Source organism: Crocodylus siamensis, chromosome 4 (assembly GCF_052110815.1).
Source record: "Crocodylus siamensis isolate JL-2025a chromosome 4, ASM5211081v1, whole genome shotgun sequence".
Taxonomy (NCBI): domain Eukaryota; kingdom Metazoa; phylum Chordata; order Crocodylia; family Crocodylidae; genus Crocodylus; species Crocodylus siamensis.
Genome location: NC_143398.1, coordinates 212,785,045 through 212,807,091, shown reverse-complemented (window position 1 = coordinate 212,807,091; position 22,047 = coordinate 212,785,045). Strand labels below are relative to the sequence as shown.

The 22,047-nt window shown below is 42.8% G+C and overlaps 1 protein-coding gene across 5 annotated transcripts in view; it reads left to right on the top strand.

The window, feature by feature from the left end:
* The first annotated feature begins 1,018 nt into the window (after positions 1-1,018).
* Positions 1,019-22,047, top strand: part of TANK (TRAF family member associated NFKB activator) — a 45,913-nt gene continuing 24,884 nt past the window's right edge. Inside the window, exons 1-3 of one of the 5 annotated variants that reach the window (XM_090045619.1) lie at positions 6,192-6,455; positions 7,371-7,449; positions 19,531-19,677. In XM_090045619.1, the coding sequence (XP_089901745.1) occupies positions 19,579-19,677 (99 nt within the window). In that variant the 5' untranslated portion in view covers positions 6,192-6,455; positions 7,371-7,449; positions 19,531-19,578. Of the gene's footprint in view, positions 1,142-6,190; positions 6,456-7,370; positions 7,560-19,530; positions 19,678-22,047 lie in introns of those variants that run through there. The other 4 variants (XM_090045618.1, XM_090045621.1, XM_090045617.1 and 1 more) reach the window with 4 other exon arrangements.

Sequence of the window (22,047 nt, the reverse complement as noted above, 5' to 3'; positions counted from 1 at the left end):
AGCCAGGCCAGTGGTGTTCCTGAACACTTGAGAAGTTGTGAATAGTTCCTCTTTATTACACCAGGGGCCAGTTATATTCTTTGCAATCAGGCAATGAATACAGCATAACTCTGCCTAAATCAGCTGCCAAAATATTTTCAGCTACAGCTAAGGTCTGGGGAGTCTGTGTTTGACATTGGGTACCAAAGATGGCTTACTCTGTGACACAGGTAGGACTGGGGAATGAACAGAGTAGAGCTGTAGAGCCACTGTGCTATCTGTTCTTAGTGCCTGAAGGCTGTGAAAAGAAGATATACTGTTGCTCCCAGAAGTGAAAGAAGAAAAGCTCTCCCAGGTAGATGTTGTCCTCCACATTCTTATAAAGAAACTCAATATATAGGTTTCACTAAAAAAAAAAAAAATTGGAGAAGAAAATCTTCACTTCATATGATAATATGTACTTCAAGGTCATGGTCGGCACCAATTAAGTCTCATTGGAGCTCTACTGAAAATTAATTGGTGCATAGGTTTTATGCCAGTCTTCTACTAAATTTCTCCCTATATTTGTACATCATATGCACCTCTCTTTATATGTGATATAAGCAAATGGCATGAGGCTGCTTTCATGAAGTTCTTACTATTTTCTATCAAAATATCACTGATACTGGCTTCAGGACAGCTCTGGGACTAAGGTTTAGCAAAATATATTTGTATTTTTTTAATCTCATCATGTAAAAGATAGTTACAAATGGTGCACAATAGCAGCTCAGCTCCTTATAATCCTAGTTCCTGACATCTTTAAGCATGCAGAATAGCGCTCACCTGTGCCATTTGTCCCACTGAAGTCATAGGAAAAAATCCTGGATGTAAGTACAGAAGAATCAGGCCTATAGCTGATTTACAGAATGTCTTCTGCTAAAGTCGCCTTTACAGAGAGTATCTCATACTGATTGGTTGTTTGCAGTTGCAAATAAGGAAGTGCTTAAGTGGGGGATTTCTCAGTGGAAGTTCCCAGCTAACGTCAGTCATAACCAGTACAGGAGGCTGACAGAACTGCATTTCATAATCGGTTGACAAAGCTTCCAGACTGCCTAAAATTTGTCTGTGTTGTTACTGAAGAAAGTGACTGAAGAAAAATATTCTTAATGCAATTACTGATAAGGTAATCAAAAAATTTAGTTGCTATAGTTTCTACTGCTTGTCTTTATCAAGTAACTACTGGTATATTAAGGTTCCAAGACAAGATGTAAATACTACAATTGTACTAACATCTGCCTTAATGTTATTTTAGATTGCACTGTCTTTGTGTGACCACATTTAGGTAACTGCTGTTTAGCTATTCTCTGGAACCCAAGACTTCCTTTTGTTTCCGTCTGCTATGACTATACCACAAGCAAAAAACAAAGCTGTTATAGTATAAGTTTTACACTGGCTAATACTTTTCTGTTCAGAAGAATTTAGAGTTTTTTTCTCCTTTTTTAGCAATTTCATTCCAACTTGTTTCATCATTTGCCCTTCTTCTGCAACCTAGAGATGTTATTTTTCACCTGTGCCAGAAGATTTATTTCCCTTTATTCTCCTTATTTTCTGTTTTCAGTTCTCAAATATTACTTCTGTGACCCAACCTTAAATTAGGTCTTCTCTTAGTTTGATAGAGTACCTTTCTGCATGTCTCCACAGAAAACCCAGGTTTTCATTTTGATAACAAAAACATTCATATAATGCCATAGGCTGTGCTGGCACCTAGCAATATACATTCCTTAGTGAAAGTTAATAGTCTGGAAAAGGTTTAGACATCTGACGTGGGCCACCTAGTGTTTGAAAACATGGCTACATTAAGAGGCTTGGAAAAAAACGCTTTTAACCTTTCAGTTTCTCATATTTGGCTTGTAGAAGCCAGTTTACATGTATAAGCCTGAAGACATCATTGGGGAATTGGCTTAAACCTACAGTGAAATGTACTTTTCCTGCTATTATAGTTCATTACAAACATACCTTTAACAGCTGACATCTCTGTGATACTTGTTACTTGTTTTATAATGAGTGATATGTTGTCTACATACATTTGTATATTACTCCCAAAGTAAAAAACAGTATCATTTGTTAAATTTTTTTGACAAGGATGTAAATCCTGAAGCACCCTGTTTGCACAGTCATGTGACCTGCTTGACCTATTTTACTTGTGCAGAATCTGGGTTTCCATTTTGTTAAAAGTACTAAGTTTCTAATCTTCCTCATTGCAAACAGTGACTTCCAAATGTAGACTGCATGCAACTCACACAGTGAAATCTTCCTGGGTCTGCAGACAGCTTTCTACAATGATTCAGAAATTTGAACTCCTCTACACCCACTAATCTCACTGCAGCTTTAACTCTAAACCCTTTAATATCCTTATGGGGTAGTGGATAACTTTAAAGAGAGCACTGATGGAGGAGTGAATCCCATATGGAGCGGTTCATAGGGGTGCTGCAGGGAACACAGGGAAAAACGAGAGGAAAAAAGGAAAGGCAAGGTGGGAAAGGAAAAAAATATGGTACGGAAGATATTTTTCCTTTCTCTGTTGTTAAATGTGGCAATAAGATAAACAACATATCATGATTAATGGTAATAATTTAATGTGTGAAAGGCCATTTATTTTTAATAATTGTTTGTATTGTGGTAGTGCTTAGCAACTCGGTCATAAACTTAGACCACATGTACTGAGTAATTCCCATTGAACACTAGTGAGTTCTGCTATAGACAGATGGGAGCAGATATGGCCCTAAATTTATACCCAATGAATTATGGTCCCATGGGCTGTAATTAAAAGTGGAACTGTGCCTATCTACCAAAAGGGTTTGACATCTCTAGTTTCCTACAAATCTACTAGAACAAACAGGACCATATTCTATTCTGGCTACTAGGCACGTAAGTGGATTTAGTTCTTGAAAAGCAGTTGATGCAAAAGGTGTGTGGGTCCTCTTCCTCATTCTCACTCATAGGTGCTGACTCTGTAGGTGCTCTGGGTTGCAAGCACCCACTGAAAAAAAATAGTGGGTGCTCAGTGCCCATAAGCCATGGCCATTTTGGTTTTACACTGCAGATGTTTAAAAAGTGCTCTACTGGAAGCAGCAATGCATTACTTCAACCCGACTCTGCAGCATCTGTAAAGATCAGGCATGTCAACGCGGCTTTTTGGCACTTTTAGCTAAAACTGATTCAGTCAGCTATTAGATAAAAGCCCCAATAAAGCACCCAATATTTACAGACATCAGGTGAGCTGGGTTGAAGTAACTAGCTGCCTCTTCTGGGCACATGTGGGGCGTTTAATGTAAAGCACCATTTTGCGGGGGGGGGGAGAAAGGGGACGGGGGGGAGGGTTATGTTTGCAAGCACCCACCGGCAAAAACTGAAGTCAGTGCCTATGTTCTCACTGTTTTATGATTCAGTCTTAACAGTAAAATGATGGTTTGTTACAAAAGGATATGCATCAATGGATTTTCAATTACTTCAAGCCTAATAGGCAGAGCAGAATCTGGCCCATAGCATACAGATTTTACACTGCGATTGTAGAGAGTTGCTTCTTTTTTTTTTTTAGCAGAGCAAAGTAGCTAGATTTTATTCAAGCAGTCAGAGATTTTGTAGAAAAAAATAGGATACACTATTGTACAGCAGGTGTGCAGTGCCACCTTATTTATCTAAACCTCCTGAAGGATGGGGAAAAATGCTAAAGTCTGATGACAGATCCTTCTCATGCGATTTATCACAAAAGGATGCTACTGACAAGCTGTTAAATAGAAGAATTATATATGTGATTTCAAAAGAGTGAAGTCACGGTTTCTAAAGGATTGCCATTTTTGTGCTGTCAGCTGTAAAAATGTCACATGGAACTTTTCCTAAGTGTGTTAGAAATTGATTAGTGAACTTTTGCTCCTTATCCATCAGCATGTATGTTACAGCAGAACTAGAGCTTGTATAAACTGTTATAGTTCCACACATCAATAGATTGATGACTACACCAAGTAAGGAGATACCTGATTATCTTCACTATTGTTAGATAACATTATTTGATTTGTGCTGCCTTTAGTCCATTTTAGTGTATTTTAAATTGTATGAAATTTAGCTTAGCCTGACTTGAATATAGCTGTTGAGTATCTCTCTGTTATTGGAAGTACTTATTGGGATATTCTTTATTAGTAAACAGAGCGGAACTAGTGAATGGAATGGTGCAGTATAAAGGTATGTGACAGAACTAGATAAAAACTAAAACTATGTAAAATCTTAGGGGAAAAAGAAATAAATAACTTATTTCCCCTGTCATGCAGCAGATAGGGCAGGGTGGCTCTTTAGGAGACTAAGCTTTAACAAGAAGGAAGACCTTTTGTAGGAAATAACATGTCATGAAGTAGGTTAGCTGAAGGACACTCAGCAAGCCTTAGGAAGTTGGTCAAGACTTCAGCTAAGGATCTTAGGTTTTTTTAGGAAGAGTGCTCATTGCCTCCTTGCCTTCCTGGGGTGTTCTTCACAGCCATACAGTAAACTCTGCTTTAGCCATTTAGGGCAGGATGAATTATCAGCTTCCAGTGCAAATAATAAGCTGTTAGTAACTAGCAGTCTTATGGAAAATTGAGGGTGGCCCTCACTGAAACCCTAAAGATGACCTAAGACTAAATGAGTGTTAGACTGGTCCTAAATTAATCTGCAATGGTAAATTGATAACTGTGTCCCTAATGACCTTCAGATACATAGGTGGCATGTGTGGGCTCCAGTGAGCCTCCTAAGACATGCTGGAGGACTCTTTCTGTGATCAACTAAGAAAATGTGAATGGGTATGTGTGCACCACAACCCCTACACTCCCAAGGAGCATAGCTCTTGAGCACATCCTGTCTGCCTGCTCCCATTTGCACACAGCAAGCTCAGAAATAAGATAGTAGAGCTGTGTTGTAGGCATAGCGTGTCATCACACCAGAGGCAGAGGATTAAAGAGCAGAGGTAGGAGTGCCCTCAGAGCAGCTTCCTCACCTCATTTCCGAGGTGGGCGGGACACGCTCAAAAGCAGCACACTCCAGGAACACTGAGGAAGTGAAGATGATGCACCCTAGATTTATTTCTGTAGGAATACTGTGTGACTGCTTTCCTGTTTGGTTTTGTGGTGCTGCCTGTTGAATGGAGTTATGTCAAAGGGAGTCATAAAGGGTTTGTTAAAAAAACCCAGCAGGAAAGACAGAACAATGACATGGGTAAGTCAGCTTCCAGTATACAGCTTCAAGGGGCTCTCTCCAGGCTAGAAAGGCTAAACCTGGGATTAAAGACCTAAAATCTAGACAAGGGTCATTTTAAGTCAGCTAGAGATGAGTGGTTTGCCATAGGCTACAGATTCCTCCCTCCTTACAGCTGAGAAGACTGGACCCAAATGAGCTACAGAGTTAGGGAGGCTAATTTAAGGGGATGTGTGTGAAGAACTGTGTATTTGTGCATGTCCTATACCTTGAGGTAAGTGAATAAATGATGCTTTGTCTAAATCAGTGGCTTTCAAACTGTGGTCCGACTGAATTAGTCACAGTTGATTCCCAGGGCTGGAACCTGGGTCCTGGTCTGACCAGGAGTGAACTGTGGACTTGCATCGTAGGACGAGGCCTGCCCGCTGTAGGGGTACACTCTATAAGACCACCAGGTGCAGCTAGCCTTTTAATTGTGACACTTCTTTCCTGCTGGTATCAGGAAGTCCACAGGAAAAAGGTGTGGGGGGGAGCCTTAGATCTACTGCCACCAACTCTTTCCCATCCTAAGGTCCATAAAAAGAAAGTAGTACAAAGCAGGAACAATAAACTTATAATGGAAACTCAGCTGCAACTTTGGCTGTACAGTATTTCAGCTGTAGCAAATGAAATTATTGACTTGCCATTCAAAAAGAATCACCCTAGAACTGATTTCAGAAATAGAACTATTTTCCTAAATGAATTATATGTGAAAAAAAATTAAAGGATGCTTTCTTCTTAAAATCCTTGGATGGAGAGTGCTGTGGATCATCAGAGCATCATGTATTTATCACATCACTGCTGGTGTCCAACGGCACACATCCAGAGATCTCTCCATGCGGCAGTGAAGTGCAGCCTCTCCATGGGGGCGAGGGAGCAACTAGGCAGAAAAGCGGCGGATATCTGAAGTGGGTAGGGAAGGCAGAGCTGGGGAAGTGCGATTTTCGGCCGGAGGCACCGAGGCACTCTCTCTCCTGCTCCATGAGAAGTGCCAGCACGAACCTTTCCGCGGCCATGCTGCAATAGAGATGTTTGCCAGACTTGTTTAACTGGCTCGCAACCTCTGAACCCGTGGTGAAGGGGCAGAGCGCGAAGCCGGGCTGTGCTCCGTCACATGGCTTGGGTGTTCGGGACAAAACAGGAAGCAAACGCAGGTTCCTGGGTTCAGCCCGCTCAGCCGGAGTGAGTCAGGGGAGCAGCGCCGGTGCGAGGAGGGCTGTCTGCTCACTGAAGACTTCGTAAGTTTGACTCGCTTGTCAACGTTTCTCCGCACCCCCCGCGCGCAGCCGGCGCCCGAGCAGCTGCCGTGCCCGGGGCAGCACCGCAGCCGCGCGGCAACTCCGCTCGCTCCTCCTGCTCCGGCGTTGCCTTCTGCTTCGCTTCCCTTCAGCCCTTTGTGTCTCGGGCTGTGGGGAGCCGCCTCCCTGCCCCGGGGCTGAGTGCACAGAGCAGGGCAGGAGACGCGTAGCTGCCGGGGAGAGCTCGCTCCCCCCGCGCTCGCAGAGGCGGAAGTGCCGGGGGGGGCGCCGGGGAAGGCGGAGGTCCGGCCGCCCGGGGTGAGGGGAGCAGCGCTTCGCTCGGCGGCTCCCGATGCGGAGACACGAGAGGAAGGGGAGTTTGTCCCCTGCCCCGTCCGACGGGTCCCTCGGGCGGCAGGAGAGTTAAACCGGGCTCCGTTTCTGCTGGGAAGTGGTGAATGACAGGAGACTTCTCCGCTCCGGGGAAGCTGTAGCACAAGACCAGCCAGGGGGAAACTGGCATCGCTGCTTTCCGGGCCTCAACCGTGCGGTCCCCGTGGGATGCCTTGACTGAGTCAAGGAGAGTTTCTTTTGTTTTTCAAGGAATAGGTCTCTCTGCCTTGTGGCAGGGGTGAAGGTGCCCGGGTCCTGGGGGCTTTTAGTGTATTTCTGACTCAGGAATGACAAACCCTCTTGGTCTTGTTGACAAGACATTACTTCAGCAGTTGCTCCCACTCTGAAGGTGATCAGAGGATGAGCTACAATTAAAATGTTTTCGTTTTAATTTTGAAAAAAACCCAGTGGATGAAAGTGAAAAGATGATCAGAACAAAAAAAATGCAGAGAAGAGTTTGCTTCCGGATAGTGCCAATATTCTGATGTAAAACTATGAAAATGTGTGTGCTTCACTTTTCAGAAAGCTTTGGGGGTGTTGCAGGCAGGACCACTTACAGTGTGCAACTTCCCTGTTGTCGGGATCCTGGCAGAATTAGCAGGTATCTGGAGAGAGAGATGAAGTCTTCTGCTTACTCCATGGCATCCTGCAGAGCGGTTGACTGACTAGCGGCTCTGTTCATGGAGCTGTGCACCACAGCATGAGTGGGAGGTGTGTGTGGGGAGAGACTACAGACATGGGCCCAAGCGTTTGTTCTCTCTTCTGTCATTTTTAATGTAGTCACCATCATTGTGGTATCTGAAAACCTCCCACTGCTTCATCAAAAATCTGACTGACTTGATTTGGTACTTACAGCCATTTTTCCTTGCTGTACATTATCATACTATTGTGCTATTCCATAGCACAGTTGAACTAAATTATAATATCTCCATATAGAACACAGCTGTGAATAAGAAGTGCCAAGGCCACAGTGGTGCCTTAAGGTTGTCACTTGACTTTAATTTTACCTCCTCCCACATATTTGTTTTCAGTAGAGTATTTAATTACACAATTGCGTTATTCGAATATTATAAAAGCCTAAGCTTGTCTGTCTGTCTGTCCGTAATGCTTTATTCCCACTCTGATTGGCTGACAGAAGCAGCCAATCAGAGTGCTGCAAGCGTGGGGGAGCCCTGCCATGATTCCAAAGCTGCGCTGAAGACCGCTGGCCTCGGCTCCCCCGCCCCCGTCCTGCAAGAGGCAGAACATGGGGCATTAGGTGGCGGTGGTCCATCCCAGCCCCCCTCCCTCCCCCGCCACCCATCATTGTTGACGGGCAAATGGCTAGTATTTGTATAAAGTTTCAAAATGGTACTTGCTTGTGTGATTGGAAAATGCAATGTAACAGTAGATGCATGTACCATTTTGTATTACTACATTAGTTTTATTGTACTGTGGTTAGAAAAGAGCATAAACTCCTCAGTTTGGAAGAGCAGTGTGTATGCTTGCTCTAACTCAGGAGTGGGCAAACTCTAGCCCATGGGCCAGAGCAGACCCATGGCAACTCTATTTTGAAGCAGCCCCTGCCCATGTTGCTGCGGCAGGTTTCCATGCAGACCCCAGCAGTGGCAGGGCTGTGACACTATGGGACTAGGGGTTTTTTTGGAGATCAGCCCCAGCAGCGCTGGCAAGGTGTGTGGCTTGGCAGGGAGCTGCTCCTGGGCTGGGATCTTGTGGCAGTGACAGCATGGTCCAGAGCCAGGGCAGAGCTGTGATATACTGCCTGCACATTCTGGCTCCATCCATGCTGTCACTGCTGCAAGATCCCAGCCCTGGCCCTGCAGCAGCTCCCTGCCCAGCCACACGCCCTGCCAGCACTGCTGGGGCCAATCCCCATGGAAACCCTGGCCCTGTGCTGTCACAGCCCTGCCGCTTCTGGGGCCCCCATAGAAACCGGCTGCAGCAATGTGGGCAGGCCTGCTGGGAAATGGAGTTCAGCCACCAGCTGGATCTGCCATTTTGCCCACCCCTGTTCTAATTCCTGGAAGGCCCCGTGCTCCAAAGACTTGTTTTCTTTGTGTGACTTTGTGCCCTTCTAGCCCCCCTTCCCCCCCCCCCCATTATTGTAATGGAATAGGATTCTCCTTTTGGATAACATCTCTTTTATGTGGGAAGGTTTAGTAGCCCTTCTCAGTCCTTCACTGTCACCAGAGGAGAATTAGTAGTCCCCTTCTAGCAGTAGATATTGGTATTGATGAAGTGATGTTTCAGAGTGCTGGGATTCCTGGTAGTGGTGATTCAGAGAGTAGTTGATAGCAAAGAGTGGGAAATATTGAACTGAATTATTCTCAAACGTTATTGCTATAATGGAAATCTTTTTAAAAAACCCCAATGATTACATTTTGAAATGGCATATTTTTATATATTGTGAGGGAGGATATGAGATTTAGGTTCATAGAAATGCCAACAAATCTCCTGTCCTACATGATTATAAGTTCTGTTTCATGTGTAAATAAAAGGAGACAGATATTCAGCTGGTGTAAATAAGTGGAGGCTTTATGACTTCACTCTAGGTGAGCATTTTGTGTTTGATACTTTGTACTAAATGGTGCATCAGAGCTCTATGTAACATCTTGAAACATTGATTGTCTCATGGAGGCTTAGATGTGCTTGACAGTCCAACTTAAAGAGGACTGGGTCATATCTATTTTAGTAAATATGGTAACTAAATGCTTTATAAAATAATGGAAAGGCCAGCACATTTACCACAGAGATGCACAATATGGTAAGGGTACTTAAAGGAAATAATGAGTTAAGATTCTCAAAGCAGCTAATATTGTACCCTTATTTCCTTTAAGTACCCTTACCATATTGTGCATCTCTGTGGTAAATGTGCTGGCCTTTCCATTATTTTATAAAGCATTTAGTTACCATATTTACTAAAATAGATATGACCCTGATTATAAGATGACCCCCCAATAATTAGATTCTGTAAATGGAAAAATTATAAATTTTAATTTTCCATATATAGAATCTAATTATTGGAGGTTTGTTTGAATTTGTCCCCCTCCCACTGCTATAGCAGGGAAAATAAATCGGGGGGGGGGGGGGTCCAGTAGCTCCTTAACTGTAAGTCAATGGCCAAGTTGCTGGCTTTGAGGATGAGGAAAACCTCCAGAAGATAATACATGAAGACCAAGTATGCACAGTACCAGGTAGAAGGATCTCCAAAGCAATCAGAGTGTTCAGAAATCCACTGTCCTAGATATAAGAGAGGAAAACAAACACAGCTATAGCAAACCTAGATTTAGAAAAAGCATATGACAGAGTTGATCATGATTACGTATTTGAGATGCTTGGAACAATGGGTTTCCCAGAGAAATGTATATGTTGGTTAAAGCTGTATAGAGAAGTGGAGAGTCAAGTCCAAATTAATGGACACCTAAATGGCCTTCAAAATTCACATAGGGGTGAGACAAGGGTGTCCCCTGTCATCACTACTATTTGTGTGTGGCAAGTCACCATTGGCACAAAGAATTAGAAAAGACAAGATCATAAGCAGAGTAAAGATACCAAGAGGGAGAAAGGTAACATGCATACTATACATGGATGATATAAATGTAGTGGCTAGAAACAGATTTTCAGTGGAAAGGGTGCTAAAGCATACATCAGAGTATGGAGAAGTGATGGGGGCTAAACTAAATAGATCAAAAAGCACCATAAGTGGGGAACTGAAGGAACTTGAAGTTGGGCCTTCAAATCAGAGAGAGAAATCAGAGTGCTAGGGATTCTGATGGATGCTGAAAAGAAAGGTAATATAGCATGGGAAACGATGATGGCAAGGCTATGGCAATTACTTTGGTTATGGTCTTGAAGGACACAGCCCTTTGTCAGAAAAGTGGCAGTATTTAAGGCTGCGTTACTGATAATTATTCTATATATGAGAATTGTATTCCTAGTAACGTGGCAGCAGATAGCAAAAATACAGAGGGAAATGTGTGTTCTTCTGGAATGCCAAAAGAGAAAGGTTGGCTAGAGCTGAACTGTACAAAGCAAGAGAAGTTGGGGCAGGGGGGGAACAGACAGATGGGGACTGTTGGATTGGGGTTGTTTGTCCATGCAAAGTATGTTAGTGCATATTCAAGGCAGTAACAGAGGGAGAGGGGAAAGCAGCACATATCACCTAACTTCGCCCAGCTGCAATTCTGAGGAAATGGGGAATATATTAGACCTCTTTGAAGAGTCCATGGGCATGACAGCCAGTGATTCATTAGGTCAGGATGGAAGGATTCATGCAGCGGTATAAAATAGGGAAGGTAGGGCTGGAGATCCTGAAGGATCATAAGAAATTGATGAAAGCAGTAAGGGAGAGAGACAAGATGGTACTGGTGGGAAACTTCACAGAAGAACAAGTGAAGGTGTGGGGAGTAGTGGCAGGTAAACCACTAAAAAGGGAACATGCTGACTTAGCATGGATAGTTGTAAGAAATGTCTTGCCGGTGAGAGAAGTACAACACAGATGGGGCTTGACAGGCTCATCAAGATGCCCAACAGGGAGGTGCAGGGAAGAAGAAATGGTGGGACGTGTGTTTTGGGAGTATACATATGTATAGGGGGTGTGGGAATGGGTCCACTGCTTCCTGAGTGTCACCAAAGTAAACCTGTCATACCAAAGGGACTGAACAAAATGTTATTAAGGACTTTATTAGCATGTGTTACAACTAGTTTATAGAAAGTAAGAAATAGCTGGATGTTTAAGGGGTTGACTTTCACTGAAAGAGAGTGCCTGAAGCTGGGGCTGCACGAACTGAAATATTACATTGATCTGGACAAGGAAGAGATTGGAGAGGTGGCAAATGCAGAGCTCGTGTAAGTGTATTTAAGATGCGGGTTAAGATGTGAATAGCAAGGGGGGTGGGGCGAGTGTAAAATAAAGGTTCCCATCAGCATGTTTGCCCAATCTGGCCCATGTGTTTTAATAGTCATGCTGCATTTAATCAACTTCATAGCTGGCTTCCATTGCTAAGCACATTCTGCTTTAGGCAGCAGTTTAATGATAGACAATGTATTATTGAGGTTTCCTTGTATGCAGTTGTAAAGATGAGAGGTGTTTTTCCCCATGCCAGTTGAGAGAAAAAACCTTATCTGGTATTTGAGTAAATACGGTACTTATTCAAGGGCTATTTTCATCCAAATAAACACTTACTTTTCTATGATTGCTCTTGAGATGAAAACTCCCAAGCTATTTAAGTTTCCTTTTTCTGATTTTATATTATTAAAGCAATTCTTTTATGTTGGCATCTCTAACTTCCAACCTCTGGTGGGAAGAGCACAGGTCCAGCATTCAGGATGGGTAATTAGAGATGTGAGTTCTGAGCTGTTGATGTTCCAGTTGCTGAGTGTTAAGTTCTTGCTTATGATTGGAAAGTTATTCCCTTCTTCTTCAGCCTTTATGCTTTGCATGCAGCTAAGATATGAATCCTTTGGAGCCTGTGAAAGGCAAAAATCCATTGCTCTAATAGCTTCTAGTTCTCTCTCTATTTCTTGCCTGACCAGATACATGAGGAGCTTGCAGCAGTTGATGATCCCACTGGCAAAGTGCTGTTGCCCATGGAAAGAGAGGGCAAGAAGCCTACTCCCCCAACTTTAGGTTCCTAAGATGAGAGACCTTTCTCTTCTCCTACCTCTGATGCTTGCAGAAGCAAATAAATCTGATCCTGTTGTTGCCCTACACTTGTTTATGACTTATCCTCCTTGTTTCTCCCACAGATTGTGGATTTTGAGGAGGTATCAGTAGAACAAGATCTGTGCTCTTCCCCCAGGTTGAACCATTGCAAGAAAATGTCTGTCTATTCTCCTCTCTCCTCCCTATCTAGCAAGGAAGGGACTCTGGCATAGTAGGTGAGACTGCCTGTTGTGTCAGAAAGCAGCTCTGATCTCCAGTCTGGTTGTGAGCAGAACTGTATGCTACAACTCTCCCTCATCTACCAGTAAATGAGGGAGGGCTTGTAAGGAAATTTTTTCAGTTATTATATCTATTTTTTTCAGTTGGTGTCATACTGAATTTTCTTGCATACCACATGACCCCCAAATAAAACTTATACCTTATTTTTTGGAAAGCAGAATGCAGAAAAAGAGATTTTTCCAAATGGCTGACTGTGACACACAATAACTCTTCCTGGAAACCTAGAGTGTCTTTGAGTGAGGCAGCAGGAACTACCTAGTGTGGCAGAACAGCAACAAGGCTAGGGCCCAGACCTTTGCAAAAGCTACTTTATTGTAAATAGTTACATAAGTTCCTGTAAATAATTGTTTCCATATCAGAGGCCTCAAGATAGACAACAGACTCCATGCAACAGATCACGTGTCCTGAGACCGCTCAGCTGCTCTGTCAGGCACAAGCTAGCATGCTCAGTCAATAGCTACATCCGTGAGAAGGTTAACACGGGACTCCGCTCGTTCAGCTTTCTGGGATAGAAAAAAGCAGCAACTATCGGTAGGCATTAGAGCACAGTGTCTGCTTGCTTCTATTCTTCTCTGTTTCTATTCCAGAAAATAAAAAGCAACTTCCCTGCTTAAAATATACACCCCAATATTTATTTTTTTAGAGGTCTGATTTTGGTGGAAAGGATATGTGTTGTGTGCAAGTAAATACGGTAACCCAAAAAGTCTTCTTTCTTCTACAGAATGTGGCTCATCTAGCTCTGTGAGACCCAAGGTTCCCTGGGAAATGTAAACATAATAATATTGTATGTCTTCTATTCAAGCCAGTTGCAATTATATGCATTAGTATAAGACATAATGGGACCAATTTGCCTAATAACCTGGTGAAAAATTAAAGGTATAAAAGAAACTCTTAAATACTATGAAATATTTAAGGAACTTAGGACCATACAGAGTTCTTCTGAGTTTTAAAAGTACTCTTCATTTTTTAGTCAATGGAAATCATGCTCACCCAGTTAAAAATATACCCCATACTGTGGAGTGAACACTTCATTTAGTAGAAGGGAGCTACTCTTCAGGAGGGAGGAGAAATAATATGTGTTACAGAAAATGCCTCAAGATCGAATGCATTGACCTTCAGTTGTAAGCAAGTACATTGGTGGGGAAAAAAACACCTTTCATAATATACACAAGCACTTATTTGATGAGTATGTTGCTATATAGTAGTTTTTAATCTAAAACCTATATGAATACACTTATCCCCATGAAAATAATCCTGAGTTAAAATGTCACTTCTGCAGCACACAGGCACTTTGCAACAGTGAGTAAATGGTTCTTTATTCACCTACATTGAACACCTTCAAGAGTAAATTGGATGCTTATCTTGCTGGGATCCTATGACCCCAGCTGACTTCCTGCCCTTTGGGCAGGGGGCTGGACTCGATGATCTCCCGAGGTCCCTTCCAGCCCTAATGTCTGTGAAATCTATGAAATCTATGAAATTAAATCTGCAAAGTAGGTTAAACAAATATTTTTCTGGGATGGCTTATACAGGGATGGTCCTGCCTTGATAAATGTGTTGAATTAAATGACCTTGTGAGGTCCCTTTCAGCCTTATTGTCCTGTGATTCTACAGTGGGAATTTTAGGTAGGCAAAATGTCATTAGACACTGACTAGCTCAGTGGTGTTCATAGAAAATTAAGGTTCAAAGGGACTTCAGGAGGTCATCTAGTAGTCTAACCCCCTGTTTAAATCAAGATTATCCCAGCCAAATATCATCTCAGCCTTAAATTATCTCCTAGTTTCCTGTGAAAAGTACCCTGAAATTAAATAACCACAGATGGCTAGTGTTATATTCATCCACATAGAAAGGATGACCATATTTACAATCTGAATACCTTTATTTCATATGTAGAAAACAAACTAAGAACTAAAATGACATCTCAGTAAGAGAATATTCAGCAAATATCTCTTTCTGCATACTACATTAGAACACAAAATAGAAGCAGCAACAAATGAAGCTACTTTCCATTTAACAGTACAGTTTTAAATGAAACAAGTCAGAACAGATAATATATGTGTATACAACAGCCATAGGAATAAAGGTGCTTCATCTCAGGAGAGGGGTTCCATACAAGAAGGGAACTAAGCCATCCTGGGTTAGAGCGCTTTTACATTTTTGTTTCTCTATTTTAGCAAATAATGGAGCACATTACACTAATGGGTAGAAAAATTGGTACAAAAAGCATGTCCTGACAGAATGGTTGATTTACTGAGTCAAAAGCTGAAGTGCTACCCTCTGAATCGCCAAACGATGTGCTTTTGCTAATGCATTAAAATGGTCTAATGCGCCTTTTTCTAGTACCTCAGAATGAAGGTACTAAATTTAATGCACCTTAGCAAAGGCACATGAATGAATGTGTAGGTGCACCCACTGTGTCTTGCAACACCTTAGTTTTTCTTTGTAGTCTCCTAGCCAAATAATGATCTTACTTAATCTTACTTGTGTATCACTTGGCTGCGGGGTGCTAACCACTGCCAGTGGCAACTTGTGGAACCCTGGGGCACCAGCTAGACCCATCCTTTTTGTTCTTTTGGGCTAGCGAGGACCCTCAGGATCCTGGTATGGGGATACCTCCTGTAATTGCACTCTGACAGAATAGGTAACTATTTACAATATTTATTATGTACAATATATATTGATAGATACATATTTATATTCAGGTATTTACATATATACATACATTGCTGTCTATTCTAAGGTTTAATTCATAATGCAATTAACTTATGAAATAATACTAATACACTCAATGCTTATATAAATAAGAATAAAAATAAAAACTTGGTAACAACATAGGTATGTGTATGGGTAGGTGATCACATCCCGGTAGGTCTGATGTAGACACCCAAAATAACAGTCTTTTGGTTGATTACTGTTGTCTTGATATCACCTTAGTTCAGGCAAGCATAATCAGTCAGGTGTGGGTGTGATGGGAGCTCTTTCGATGTCCCCAGGGCCCTACTCCTGATGATAGCTGGTCCCATGCTTGGTCTCCTGTAATACATAAACAACCTCCTCCCCACGACACCCCATTCTGCCCTTCAGACAGAGCTGGTGGGTCTACTTCCCTGGGAGCTTACTCCCTCAGGGCCCCCACATGGAAGGTCCACTACAAGAGGAGAAGGTTCTGCCCACTCACCAACTCCCAGCCCCAAATGCTTCCCCTTTAATCAGAGCTAGGGCTCACCTCCGGGCTGTGCTTGCTTCCCTCACTCACGCGACAGGTGGCTCGGCTCCTGCAGCCTCCAACACTTGCCGCTGTGGCCCCCCAGTGAGATCCCTGCAGTCTCCTCACGGCGGTTTGTCCCTCCCTCAACTCCCCAACTATCCCCAATGGCCCACCTTCTGCACCAGATCCTGGCTGCTGAATACTGGGGGCTCTGAAAGGACCCTGTTTCCAGCCCCGGGTGGCAGAATTGCTCCAGTCCTTTTGTTCTGGTGTCCTCAGGGGGACAAAAAAATCTCCCAGGCCCAGCCTGGTTTTGGCTCACCATGGGACACCGCCTATGTGTGAGTATCCCTTCTGTTACAGTCTGTTACACTTAAGTTTCTGGTAGCTAGAGAAATCAGTCACTGGTAATACCTAATGAACTTTTCTTCTCTCTGTCAGTAAACTCAATGTATGCATTTGTGTATTTGTAAATGTACATATAGTATTATGACAGAGGGGGCACATCTACCATACAGCAAGCTACAGTGAGAGAGCAATCATGTGGGACTACACGTGATTGCCAGCTATATCACCGTAGCGATGAAATCTAATTGTGGGCCGCACACATGGTGCAGTAAACACCCATACTGCACCACACTTTAGTACTTCCAAAAGTACTAAAGCACAACATCGTAGCAATGTTGCCCTACGGCAACGTGTAGGCGCACCCAAGGCATAATGCAGAGTAACACCTTGGAGACTAGCTTGTTTGGAGAGGCACAAGCTTCCATAAGCAACATCCTACCTTAATAGTATCTGATGAAGTAAGTTATTGCCTACAAAAAATCATGCCTTTGAATCAGTGAGTATGAAAGGTGCACTCTACCCTACCATTTGCCAGACTGCAGACTAACATGGTTAACCATTTGTCTGCTCATACAGTGTGAAGTGACTGACAAAGCCAATAAGGCTGTTTAAAAATTCTGGGACAGGTTCTTAGTTGGAGCAAGTCATTGTATTTCCTTTGTAGTTAGTGGAGCTGTGCTAGGTTTACAGCCACTGCAGGGCATAACATGTAGCCCACAGTTTTTACAAAGGCCTCAATACCTCCTGCTGGGACCTAATTTTTTCAACACCAAACATAATTATTCAACACATCCTATTGAAACTGATGAGTCCTGCTGCGTGCTTTTGAATATCTGGTTGTTTTATTCAGGTTTCTAACAGAACTGAGGGTTTGCTGGTCTGTTGTTTTTTATTTTATCTGATCTCCTTCATGCTAAGCAAGTTTGAAAATGTGGGCCATGTCTCTTTTATTTCATTTTTTTAAGCTTTGCCCCATGAAGGGATGCAGTACTTAAGGAGTCCATAGAAAACCTGTCAGTTACAACCTAGAATATTGGATAGTTTCTTATCTGTCTTGCCTGCATGATGTTAATTTAAACTAGTATCCCACTGCATTTTGAATGTACAGTTTTCTATCTGTGAAAATAATATTAAGCATAGCTTTAAATATTGATCTGAAGTCTTAAGGCATCAAAAGTTATCTTCTTATAATCTATCATAAAATATTCATATCTGTGAAGTCAGGTGGATTCTGTTCTTTCATTTGGTTGGCAGAAAAATCAAATATCTTTGGAAAGACTTTTTATAAAGTAAATTTCTTATTGAGTGTATTTTTTGCATACTGTAAGATTGGCTTTTGTGAGGTTTTTTTCCACCATGAGTCTCAATGTTTTGATGTAGAAGGTGTTAAGACTCATTATTTTTGCTTCTGCAGTCTTGAATTAAAGTTTCATTTTAATTTTTAAAAAGCCTTACTTAACATTTAAAAAGAAAGTTAGAAAAGCCCCTTGTAGTCATGCTGAACAAGGTATTCTAACTTCCAGCTTCCTTCAGGGAGAAACACTAAACAATGACTAGTGCATCTTCTGACTTTTTTGAAATTTATTTCAAGTAAAATTTTAATTTTTGTGTCATACTCCCTGTCACAATATCTGTCTGTAGGGGTGCACCAATAGTGGTTTTGGGGGCTGATACCCATAGCCAAGGAGGCATATTGGCCAATACTGATCCAATTTCCAATACAGCTGCGTCTAGCTAGTAAGTCTGTTGTGGTGAAAGGAGGGGGGCGCAGATCAACGACCCCTGCAGTGAGGGAGGAAGTGGGGCAGGGGCTGGTGTAGCCACTGCCCTGCCAGGGCAGGGTGGGTGTGGAACAGACCCGCAGCTTGTCAGGAGGGAGAGTTGGGGAGCAGCTTCTGCCACTGCAGGCCACTCATCTGGCCCGCTGCTGCTCCCACCACTTGTTCGGGAGGGCACTGGGGAGGGGCAGGGAAGGGGAGCAGGGGGAGGAGGAGTGTGTGCCCCTGGATCTGCATGGGGCAGGCTGGGAGGGCTGGAGCCCCTGCCCCACTTCCTCCCTCACTGCGGGAAGCGCTGATCTGCCTCACCACGCCCCTTCCCTCCCCTTCCACCACAACAAATTTACCAAATGCACACAGCTTTCCATGCTGCTGGGCTGTGCTCCTCACTACCTGTGTGCTGCACTACAGCTGCATTCACGCACAGGTATTTATTGGCTACTTCAGACTGATTTCTGATGTCGATTTTCTTTATATCAGTGCCGATCCAATATCGGACGAATGTATCGATGCACCTCTATCTGCATTTTGTGGAACAGGTATCTGGTATCTGGTCTGTTTTCCAAGACTGCTCACCTTTACAGAATCTCCCAGGGGCCTAGGGCATCCATTCAGGGCCTTGTGGCATTTCACTGTAATTGAAAATTGCTGCCCCCGATCCACATCCTTTTATAAAGGTTCTGGCCCAGCTCCCGGCTCTTTAAAAAAACCAAAAAAAAAAAAAAAAAGAAAAGCCCCTACTCACCAAATGCAGCAGGTGAGGGGGGCAGCAGAGGGTCAATCCTTGCTGGCCCCTGTTGCCCCATGCTGCATGGGGGGCTCTGCTACGAGCCCCACTGGCCCCCGCCCATTCTCTCAGCCCCTCCCATGGCTGCTCCACCCACCCCAGCTAGCCCTCTTATTTACCTGTTGACTTTATATTGCTGTTTTTGTTGTAGGTGTTGTAAGATAACAAAATATAAGCTGTCCTATGTTGTTTGATATGCTTTGTGGTGTTTAGATTGTTGATTATTTATTCAGTTCTTCAACACTTGTGTCCTGAAATCAAAAAGTTGCTGGTATACAACAACTGGATCTCAATCCTGTATTAATCTACACATGTACATTATCCTAGTGGGACTATGCATGTGTATATATGATTTAATCCAAAATCAAAATTATGTCATTCAGCTTTAGGTCAGGCCAGTGTTCATACCACAATAAAATATTTGCTTGAGCAGAGCCATAGATCAGATTGTGTGATTTTTTTATTTTTTACTTTATTTTTGTTTGTTTGTTTGTTTTGGTCCCATATAGTTATCGTGGCAGGTGTTCGATGATAGAAGTTGTTACATGATCTATGTAATACTAGAATTACACATTTTGTTAAATTAACTATCTTTTTCTTTCTAATCACTTTTCAGGTCTCTTAACTAATCCGTCTTTTCAGTGATGAGACAACGCTGGGAGGTATGGATAAAAATATTGGAGAGCAGCTTAATAAAGCTTATGAAGCCTTTCGACAGGCATGCATGGATAGAGACTATGCCGTGAAAGAAATGCAGCAAAAAGTACGTGTTAGATTTTGTCTTTCTTTTTGTCTCCTGTGGATAATTATAGTACACGCAGACTTAAACTTAATTTTAGGGACCATTTTCAGTGCATCTTGCTACAGCTAGAAATTGCACTTAATAAACCAAACTACTAAATTAAGCAATAACACATTAAGCTGTGAAAAAGAAAGCTGTGTATATATCGTCTGGCATATCTTTGACCTTTAGCTTTTCTTTATGGTTTTGGGGGTGGAAAAGGTATTGTCTGCTGAGGAAGATGAACAAGGTCTCTTTTTTTAATATAGCTATATCTCTGATCTACAATGTATCCAGTGTTAATTAAATATATTTTAAAATATAATTTGTCTTAGTTTTTCAATGAATTGGTAAGTTTGACTGTTTCAGACAGTTATTTACACAATTGTTTATTTAATAGGAAGATACGCCGTGTAAATAATAATAATTGTTGCTGTTGTTGTAATAATGAGAGGTAGCAGCAGTAGTTATATCAGAGTAATGCCTAAAAAGTAATGCTAGACACTGTGCAAGGCTATAAGAAGACAGAGTTGCTGTCCAGAAGCATTTACAAAATCTGAAAACAAGTTGCATTTTAGGCTTTGCTTTCAAAAACAAGTCAGCTCTATGCTTAGGAACTAGGGGTGCACCAATATCTCAGATGGCTACTGGATAAGCACCGAGAAAAGAGAAACGATGTTATCAGCCATTGGCTTTTTTGGTTGTTGTAGCTGATAATTACATGATAAAGACATGTGCCCGGAGCCCCCTAGTGAACATAGTCCAGTCCTCGCACCCTGCCACTGGCCTGTACAGGTCCTACAGGTCCTGGAGAGCAGTGGGAGGGTGAAGGGGCGCCTGGGAGCAGTCACAGGGGACTGCGCTCAGCAACAAAGGGACTGTTACTGGCACCTGCTGCCGCCGCCACTGCCATAGCAATGCTGTGCACGTAGCAGGAGCCTAAGCATCAGAGCTGCTGCAGAAACTCTGGGCTGTGCACGGGTGGGGTAAGGCACCGCATGAGGGAAATTCTGCTCTGCTGGGCATGGGGCACCTTTGCAAAAGCAGCTTCTCCCCAGAAGCTGTGGAAGCTTGGCTGCGCGGGGCCTTCCAGTGCTGAGGCAGTTGTGTGCTAAGAGGCTCTAAATGCAGCCAGAGCAGCTGTCTGCACAAGGGTCCACCCCACCCTCCTGGGACAGCAGCATGGGTTGCATGGAGAGTGGGGCTGTAGGGAGGAGCTGTGGGCAAGAGGGCAGTGTGTGGGAATTAGGCAGTCACCACCTTCCTCATTGAAAATGAGAGCAGGCAGGAGGCGTGTGTGTGTGTTAAATACAAAAAAACAAACAAAAGGTTTATTTATGTCAGTAGTTTAAAATGCCTTGCACTATTACTAAATATGCACTATTACTAAATATTGGTTATTGGATCAGCATCGGCTGATATTGTTGGTTAATCATTGGCCGTTAATATCAGTCAAGAAAATCTTTCTCAGGGCACCCCTGTTTGGACCTTTTGTTAGTAATAAAGAAGCAGTGTGGATTGGTTCAGAGGAGAGTCTGAACAGTTAGGAGGAACACTTTGGGTTTTTTCAGCTTCTTGAGAGTGTTGGAGTAACGTTGTAGCTGTGATGGTCCAGGAATTGTGTTGGACACAAGGATTTTTGTGGGTGATGTCTTTTATTGGACCACGTGCATGGTTAAGATAAAGTTTTATACAAGCTTTCAAATGCAAGGCATTCTTCATCATGTCTGACCAGACAAAGTGACCTGATGAAGAATGGAATAAAGTTAGACAGGCTCTTGAGCATAAAGCGTTCTTCATCAGGTCACCTTCATTGGGTCACTTTGTCTAGTCAGACATGATGAAGAGTGCCTGGCATGGGAAAACCTGTCTAACTTTTTCCCAACCATGCAGTTAATACAAAAGAAGATATCACCCACTTTCTCTCAGCTTCTTTAGATAATCCTAACAAGCATTGGCTTGCATATATTGTAGTTGTGCTGGCCACAGCTTTTCTATTATTTGTCTGGAGCTGGTAGTCATATGTACATAATTGCAAAAGCAGCATTTCATAATTCTGTGGTACTGATGTTACTGTGCATCTGCTGTTGCATGGTGGAATGTAAAACATTTCAGACCCTGCTGTGGAAATGGTTGAGGCTCATCAGTGCTTATTAGTTTATACACAGCTCACTGGAGGTGCCATGCTGGGATCCAGTTTGGAGGCTATTTTAAAGTACAGGCGGAGGAAATGGTGGATCTGGGGCAAGGAAGGTCTTCAAGGAAGCATGCTTTATTTTGAAATTCCATCTAAGCCTTGGGTGCAGGCTTAAATAGGCCAATGAATTCTTGCAGAGCAGGTTTCAGATCAGC